The sequence below is a fragment of the Euprymna scolopes genome, chromosome 2, assembly GCF_053919585.1.
Source record: "Euprymna scolopes isolate OS-2025 chromosome 2, ASM5391958v1, whole genome shotgun sequence".
Lineage (NCBI taxonomy): Eukaryota > Metazoa > Mollusca > Cephalopoda > Sepiida > Sepiolidae > Euprymna > Euprymna scolopes.
Genome location: NC_136483.1, coordinates 108579317 through 108589198, shown reverse-complemented (window position 1 = coordinate 108589198; position 9882 = coordinate 108579317). Strand labels below are relative to the sequence as shown.

Below are 9882 nucleotides of genomic sequence, written 5' to 3'. Positions count from 1 at the left end.
ACATCTCTGGCTCAATTAGCGAAGACCTAATCCATTCGGCCACCATTAACCGTGTGAAATAACGTTGAATTTAAACATTTTAATTTTAAATGTTCATTTACGTCAACCAGACAGTGATCTAATCGTTATACGATGATCTATGCATAAGAGCTAAATTGACCGACTTTAATTCAACTGAAAGTGCTCAACGATAAGAAACGAATTTCTTAAAGGGGCTGTCATATATATATATATATATATATATATATATATATATATATATATATATATCGTTAGTAAAGGGGCTGTCATATATATATATATCGTTAATAAAGGGGCTGTCATATATATATATATCGTTAGTAAACACTTCCAATACCACAAGTATATTTATATAACATTCATATTTTATTGGTTGTATGGTACGTCTTAAATATGTTTTATTGAATGGTATAGATTGAAAACACAACTCAGCAGAGACCCATATAACTCCATAAAAAAATACATTTTTTTTTTGTTTTATTTATTTTTATATTGAAAACAACCAAAGGTAGAAAAGGAAATAGAGTTCTTTTAAAGCCATAAGAATTAAAAAAAAATTTTTTTTAATTACTTATAGGTTATTTAGAGAGCAGTCCAGGAAAATGGAGAGGGGTATGACTGCAAATTGAAAACATTAGCAACGGAATTCATGCAAATAAATTATATGTGCTATTTATCAAACATTCGTAGTTATAGATTATTTAACAGGCTGAATGACGGTGGGATGAGTCCAGAAATATTTTGGTTTAAATATTTTCAGTGTGTATTTAGCTACTGCTTACATATGAGCATGAATAGTTTTATGTGTGCATAGGCATCTCCCACTAGTTGTTTTAATTAGTGTTTATTTGATGTAGAGAGTGTTATGTTGTTCAAACTGCTACACATCATACTTTTTGTGGTGACAGTTTGTCTATGCACGAGTGGGCTGCTGATGCTTTGTGTTCTTTCTTTAAAAAGTGGGGGGGGGGTTTCAAGTGAGTTAGCACTAACTCTTTTAATGCATTCTTTTTAGAGAATCTTATGGAGAATTTGAATTCTTCTCATTGTTTCTTTGTAGAATCAAAAGCAGTGAAAGAACAATATGAAGACAATATTCGTTGGATAAAAGAAGCTGGAATTCATAAAATGGTAAAGTCATCTATACCACTATACCAATAGCGTCTTGCAGAAATTCCACGGTGTCTTTTTATTGAAATTACATTGTTTATAAGGTCCAGATTCTATAAAGGATTTTTCTTTTACATTTCTGCTACTACTACTCCCCTTATTTTCCTCTTCCCATCTCATTCGTCATTCCTCCCACCACCTAAAAGATCCAATTGGCAAACAAGCAAGCAAGGTTATCAGAATTTTAGTATAATAATAAGCCATCCTTAACCTGTTAGGTCTTTATTTGTTATATATATTATTAGATGTCTAATTTCTTAATATTGAAAGCAGTTGATAATTATATTTTTACAAAGTCAAACGATTTTATAAAGCTGGAATACATGATGATGTCATAATAGAGCATTTCTATCTTGTAATGTTTCTTTCTCTTCTGTTTCATCCGTATGATATAACAGACATTTTTTTCTTCTAACATTACAAAGTCAGCATAAATTGAGATACCTCCTCTCTCTTTTCCTCCTCCTCCCTGTCACTCTGTCTTTATTATTTATTTAATTTCATCACTCTCACCACTTTGTTCTTTACTTACGTTGTATCAGTTTTTGTTCTGTTCTATCTCCTCTGGGATCCTCCAACCACTCCGTTGTATCAGTTAAGATAAAAATTAAATGTAATAAAACTTCAGGCGTACCTCTCCACCGTACTGTATACCAGTACTCTATGGATGACTGGGATAGCTTCCGTACATTCATGTCTGATCTACCTTTGCATTCCACGTTTAAAAAGGATGTGTCTTCTATAGTATCAGATTTGATAAAATGGTTAATTGTAGGCATAGACCGATTCATACCATCCAAAAAATTCCAACAAAAACCTAACAGCCAGCTATGGTTTTCCCCAGAATGTGCTGCTGCCATTGCGCACAGAAATCATTTTTTCCATAGCTTACCAACGTAATAGATGCACTGAGACTAAAGCTGCTTTCAGGACTGCCAGCAACCACTGTAAAAGAGTAATAAAAATGCAAGAGAGCTATATGCCCAGTCCGTTAAATCCAAAGTAGCTGAGCAACAGCTTGGTTCCCACCAGTTTTGGCAAATAACAAACAGGATCCTGAACAGAAGCATGCATTCTATCCCAACCATCATCAATGGACCTGAGGTCATCTTGTCAGCATCAGACAAGGCCAAACTATTTTCCAAGAACTTTACAGCTAATTCTACTCTATGCGACGAAGGCCATCAGCTCCCCATATTTCCTCCTATAACAGACAACACGCTATGCAACATAAAAATATCTGTGCGTGAAGTCACCAAGCTAACCAAGAACCTTGATTCTAGTAAAGCAACTGGCCCTGACGGCATTCCAATTATAGTGCTGAAAAAGCTCCAACCAGAACTTGTCCCCATACTTACAAAACTGTTTAAGCATTGCCTTAAGGAGAAGTGCCTTCCAACACCCTGGAAAATCTCATCAGTATGCCCTGTATTTAAGAATTCAGGTGATAAGTCATCTCCATCTCAATACAGACCAATAAGTCTCCTGTGTCATGAGTAAGCTGCTGAAATCCATATTAAATTGAGAAGTAGTCAACCACCTCAGCAGAAATAATGTTCTTAGTGACATGCAATATGGTTTCCGTTCTGCTAGATCTACAGCAGATGTGCTAATGGTTATATCTCATAGGATTAGTGAATCTCTTGACAAAGGCTTCCTTTCTAGAGCAATTGCTCTCGATATATCAAAGGCCTTCGATAAGGTATAGCATAAAGGCCTACTTCACAAGATTTCCAGCTATGGTATAACTGGAAATGTTTTCTCAATTATTAAATTGTTTTTCTCTGATAGGTTCATAAAAGTAGTGGTTGATGGGCAGAAATAAGAGGCCATCAATATTAATGCTGGAGTCCCTCAGGGGTCCATCCTGGGCCAACTCTCTTCCTGATCTATATCAATGATCTCCCAAAACACATACTTAAATCATTCGTTGGCATCTATACTGATGACACGACCATCTATGGCAACACTTCAAGGCTGTAAATGACAAAGTTCTCTGAGATTCTCTTTCCTCTGATCTTGAGCGTGATGTACAGTGGGGGAAGAGGTGGCTGGTTACTTTTAATGCATCTAAAACCAAACTCCTATCTTTACACCATTAACGCTCTGACCCCCATCTGGCATCAATTGAAATGGATGGCTCTCGTCTTGAGGAAGCTCCATGTTTTGACAAGCTTCTGTGTTTGACCTTTACTCCTGATCTGTCGTTAGTCGTTGTATTTTTGCACCCATTCCTCTGATTCCAATTTCTGCCATTCTTTTTTCAAAGTTTTTCGGAATTGTTCCTAGTGCTCCTACTATTATTGGTATTATTTTGATTTTCTTCATCATCCAAATCCCTTTTAACTTTCTGGCTAGCTCTGTGTATTTACTCCGTTTCTTCTTTTCTTTCATACTCACTCTGTAGTCAGATTTTTTCTATCTTGTTATATTATTATTATTATTATTATTATTATTATTATTATCATCATCATTTATAGTTAAAACAATCAAGTGTTAACTGTTCTACACTTGCTCTAATGTTAATTATGTTGTAACAATTTCCCTGGGGGGGGGGATCAATTCGACACACTGCTATCAAAATTCATTACTTAAAATTCAACACACTAATGCCAAAAACTTGCTACTCCTAAACTCGATTCTCTGCTGTCAAAACTCACAACTCCAAAGCACGAGCACTACTGACAAAGTTTGCTACTTCAAGATCTAAATCCAAAATTAATGCAGTCTCTGAGCAATCAAGCTTTATTTATTTCACACCAAAAGCATCTCATTTGCATACTTGGTAACAATATCTCAAGGATATAAAAAGAAAAGGTGAACATTTTTTTTTGTTTTCTCTTCATTCTTTTTGTCTGCACAGGACTCTACAGGCTACGCAAAAACAGGTTTGTACCAATTTTTAAGGCGTTTGATCACAGAAGAGTAACTTACCTTGCATTTGGTAGTGTTTACGACCAAATTATTATTATTATTATTATTATTATTATTATTATTATTATTATTATTATTATTAAATTTTATAATTTTGATATTGGACGATAACCATGGTTTACAAGGATTACAAGGTCAAAAGATTTCACAAGGTCAAAATATATTGTGAGGTCATAATAGACCCTTCTCTTCTCTTTATCTTTCTCTCTCACTCTCTCTCCCTTTTCCACTCTATGTCCTCCTAATTATTTATACAATTCCTCGCATCATTTCTCTTATCATTCACCCTTTATCAACATTAGTCACCATTAGTATATGGGTCTACATGTACAATTGGAATGTGCATAATGACAAACTAGCAAACAAACAAGATAACAAACCACATCCTCAGATTTTTAACATATAAGATTAAGTCAGTAGACATTTCATAGTTGTTTTCTTCATTGAACTTAATTTTTTTTAAAAGGTATTAGTTTCATTCATACATACAAGTAAAATATTCAGTTTTTATAATTTTTTTTACACATTTTCTCGCATGGATTTTGGTTGATAACTTTGTAATAGAATTAACTTGAAAAAAAAAATCATTTGCCATCTGCTTCTTTTTTACATATACAAAGAAAGTTTGACCACATTTGTAATGATAATATCCAAAGATGCTAAGGCATTGTGTCAATGAGGGTATGATAGGAGAATGGCAGCTCAGATGGTTTTTACATATGTTGAGGGCCGACAACAACAGTATCACAAAACTCGCTTTTTGAATTAGAAGTGACCAGGAAGTGACTGAGGTGAACAGATGCCCTGCACACCAATCTCAATGAAACCGTTCTTGATGTCGTCAAAGCTTGAGACACAAATCATCATTGTAGTTCAGGAGTAATACAAAGAAAAAGAAATAGAAGAATTATAAGGAAAGCCGTATTAATACTATAATTGTAACAAATGTGGATGAATTACCTATCTTTATAAATATATATATATAACTACTTAATTTACTCACATAAAATTAATATATAAAAGTATAGATTTATGCGTATACTTTAAGTATTTACTTCAAAAGTGCTCAATACGTAGGTAGAGCTAGTTAGTAAGTTATAAAATGTATATAGCGATTAAGCTAAACTGAATATTCCGCATTTCATCTACTCTAGGATTCTTCAGGCTTATGCGCATATAAGCCTGGAGAATCCTAGAGTAGATGAAATGCGGAATATTCAGTGTAGCTTAATCGCCATATACATTTTATAACTTACTATATATATATATATATATATATATATATATATATATATATATATATATATATTAAAGTTTATTTGGGGTAGAAAGTTTATATATGACAGAGAAGAGAGTTTTTAAACTCGATACGTCTTTCTATTTTAAAAACGTACTCTTTCTCTTGATAATAAATTCAAAAACTGTATTTATTATCAAGATAAAATATATGTTTTTAAAATAGGCAGAAACAATTGTATGAATAATAATGTTTTTTTAAATAAAATTGGAAACATTTATTAAATTATTATATTTTGAGCTTCAGTAATGTATACACAATTGATCTATTAACCCAACTTTTGTGTGAATTTAAAGGAATTTAAATACTCTCTCTATATCTATCTATATCTATCTATCTATCTATCTCTACCTCCTTCTCTCTCTCTCTCTCTCTCTCTCTCTCTCTCTCTCTCTATATATATATATATATATATATATATATATATACCAGCAAACAGTTAATAAAACATGTTAAAAAACACTTTGAAATGAGTTAAAAACATTTAATCTGAAAATGAAACACTAGATAAGTGGATAGTCCTTAATCCGCGGATTTTCGAAGAAATACTTTCCTTCTTATCAGAGGTTAGGAATTAGCAAAATGCAGGATCGGATTTTGCATGCAAAAGTATTTGATGAAACAATAAGTAAGTCAAAGATCTTACTTGAAAACAAAAAAAGTGAAGCAGAGGGAATATGGTGAAGAAAAAAGTGATTACACATGAATGGATAGTCTGGTGGAAGATAAATAATCCAGTGACGGTAAAATCCAAATGTATAACTTTAACTTTAACTTTAATTTTATATATATATATATATATATATATATATATATATATATATATATATATATATATATATATATATATATGGCGTTGAGTGTATTGTTGTTTTGTTTTTTTACATCTCTTTTGTGTTCATATATTCTTTTATTTAAATTACGTTGAGTTTCTCCTACGTATATTCTTCCACAATCAAGGCAGGGTATGGAATATATTCCGGCTTTGGTGTTAATGTTGGTATTAGTTATAATTTTACGTGTTAGATCCCTAATTGTTAAAGAGTTTAGTTTTGATATATATATATATATATATATATATATATATATATATATATAAAGAAATATTTAAATTCTTTTACAGGTTGTTGGATCTCAGGCCAGAATCTTATACTCTGACCAAAATGGCCGTTCCAAAATTGCTGTAGCTTTTAACAAAGCAATTCATGATGGCGTGATAAAGGTAAGTAAATGTTTACATGCATGCAGCATATATCAAATATATAAACGCAAAATTTTAATCAATAACCCAGTGTAATAATATGGTTTATGTGCATTTGTATAGTGTAATCTCCTGAAAAACACCACGATAAGACTCAAGACTGTTGGACTTTCAATGATATGCAGGGACACTTTGATAACTGTTTCATCAGTGGGTATGATCCTGAATGGGTTTCACATTCATCGAACTCCAATCCCCTAGATTTTTATCTGTGAGGTTATATCAATGGTAATTTCTATGAAAACAATATCTAGACTATTCCTGAATTAAAGTGGACTATCACAGCTTAAATCAGTGCAGTGCTGAGAGAGGAGCATGTCAGAATTGGGAATAATTTTGTATGTTGTATCGATGGTGTGTTTATCATCGAGTAACTATAAATCAAAAACTATTGGATATTCATGAGTGAAACATGGTGGACAGGTTAAATATAGACTGGAGTTTCAGTCATGAGCGTCTAACAGTTACTGAAAAATGAAAAACATAACAACAAAATTGTCAATAGCTTTAACACACTCCTCTTTGGCACTGATTTTGACTGTGATGATGATCTATGATTCAGGAATAATCGGGAGATTGTTTTAATACTCATTATATTTGAGATAACCATATAGAATGAGGTTATGAGGGTCTGGTGAATGTGAAACATACTTTCTAATTTCTTGCGTGGCATGTTTTCAAACTGCTGTCTGTCCAGCCTAGTTTGCATCCATATATAGTTATCACCCCCTTATTTCCAGCAGTTGCATGATTCAACCCACAGGTAGCGATATCAACTTCCTTTCTCTCTCTCTCTTTCTCTCTTTTTCTCTCCCTCTCTCTCTATCACTCTTTTACTCCTGGGATGCCAAGCTGAACAGACATGTTAAAAACACACTCCTCCAAACTTTCTTGGAAGCATGTCTTGTACTCGCTGCCTGTAATAAATTCACACGGTTTGTAAGTGTTCTGGGGTAGTTAGCACTCCTATATCTATAATCGTATGGATACGTCTGGCACTATGTAAGCCAGACATTTCTGCTGTCAAGCAGAGAACCCATGCTCTTCTCGTGCGGCTGAGTGGCCAAGGTGCAGTGTCTGTTCTAACACTGCACCAAAATTAAATTGTTCTTGGTCAATGGAAGGAGAAACCTTTCTATATTGAGACAATTTCATTTTTAGTCAAATTGTTATTAATCAATGAGTGGGGAAACCTTTCTATACTAAGACAATTTTATTTCTGCACACTACCAGAGTGCCCCTTTTTGAGGGAGCTGGTTCTCGCCCACATTAAACACGACCTTGTGTCACATTTTGTTTTCGTGGGGAAACAAATAAATAGAGAGAGCACATGCGTAGTTCTCCTCACAGTCGGCCTGATGGCCGCGGTGTGGTGTCTGCTCTGACGCTGCATCCAAGTTAAATTGTTCTTAGTCAGTGGAGGGGGAAACCTTTCTATATTAAGGCAATTTTATTTTTGCACACTGTCAGAGTGCCCCCTTTTGGGGGAGCTGGTTTTCTCCCACATAAAAACGACCTTGTGTCACATTTTGTTTTCGTGGGGAAACAAATAAATACCGAGAGCCCATGCACAGTTTAACCGTTCGGAATGAACACCAGGACTCTTTCACCTTAATATTGTGATTCCCTAACTAGGACCACAACAGTAAGCACTGTTTATTTGTTGTTCATTTATAAATGTTACTTTTTGTTATAAAATGCACAAGCATATGGTGGCAAGAAGGAACCAGACAAACAATATGTGTTTAAAGTATCTGTTCTTCATATCTACACTTCAATTTCTTGTTCTCTGTCAGTGGAGGAGAAATCCTTCACGACTGAGACAATTTTTATTTTTGTTCCTTTTCTCCACATTAAAAAACGACCCTGGTGTCTAACTCTGTCGCGTGGGGAGGCATTGTAAATAGGAACAATATGTGTTTAAATTTTAAAATGATTGATTTCTCAATCGTTTATTTAAAGAAACAAGCCTAACGAGAAGGTAAAAACAAGCAAAGTGTTCAAAGTTCGTAAGGATGTGAGAATGTTCAGGAAAGAAGGTTTTTGGTTAATGTTTGTAACTTCTTAGGAGAGAAAAGTTGGGCGCTAATATGATTCAGAATAAAATGAGAATGTGAGTGTTAATTCTCGCTGTTGGTATTTCCACGTGGATAGGTTGATGGATGATGTGCGCGAACATGGGTTTAACGTCGGGGGGGGGGGGTCCGACAGAGCCGATAATTATCCCATGCTGGTTGACTGACTGTCTATGGGCTCGACTGACTTTTTGTTGTGATGGCTACTGTTTTTATAGTGGTGTTGCGGACGTAGGTGAAGACAAGGGGCAAATTAATAATTAGCTTATATTTTGCTATCTTAATTGTGTTTGTTTATCGTGCTATAATGTGTTGTAGTGAACCGTCTGTTTGGTGTATGTATGCATGTGTTATATCGATTTGAAGCTAATAAAATTGTGAATGTAATCTAGTCGGTGTTGTACGGCTGCATTGTTATGTGAATTATATATTGGTGTTTTTATGCTTAGGAGTTGCGTTTGCTGTGATGTTCGTGTTTTGTATTTTGGTTTTGTTTTTTGCTGTGCGGCTTTCTGTGGCAGTTTTCTTTGTTGAAGTAAGGCGCGAGTTATTCTAATTATGTGTGTATCTAAAGAAATGGGATTTGGAGTTGTCATGTGTGTTTATTGAGTTCGTTTGTGTTGACTCGACGAACAGATTTTTCTTATCGTCGCCATTGTTGTTGCCGTCGCAGCTGCTGCTGCTTTTCTGGTTTATTCATGTGAATATTGAGGGATATGCGAATATAACATTTTTCAACGTAATAGACAACATTCACTGACTCCATTACAGGCTGCTACCGGAAGTGATGACAAGGCAAATCAGTTCCTTTACTTTTATTGTTCTTCAGTATTTCTATTATGAAATAAAATACAAGAAAAGCTCATTACTGAAAAGTATACAATACAAATTAACAAAATTATACAGAACACAATTAGTCTTTATTTGCACTTTTAATAACAAAATTAAAAAAATAAAACTTTTTATTTCAATTGAAATTTATAAGAAATATATGTTTCTGAAAAATGTTGCTTTTTTTTATTTATTTTTTATTTGAATTTATATAATAAATATATGTTTGTGAGAGTATGAAAACAATATTATTCAAATAAAAAAAGATTGGAAAAACGCAATAAAAAAAAACG

At 33.7% G+C, this 9882-nt stretch overlaps 1 protein-coding gene across 2 annotated transcripts in view; it reads left to right on the top strand.

Annotated features, from left to right (window-relative positions):
* Nucleotides 1-9882, top strand: part of LOC145294140 (urocanate hydratase-like) — an 89729-nt gene that overhangs the window by 61739 nt on the left and 18108 nt on the right. For both annotated transcript variants that reach the window (XM_080141249.1, XM_080141257.1), the window contains exons 15-16: nucleotides 1082-1152; nucleotides 6546-6644. In XM_080141249.1, coding sequence (XP_079997375.1) covers nucleotides 1082-1152; nucleotides 6546-6644 — 170 coding nt within the window. The remainder of the gene's footprint in view (nucleotides 1-1081; nucleotides 1153-6545; nucleotides 6645-9882) is intronic.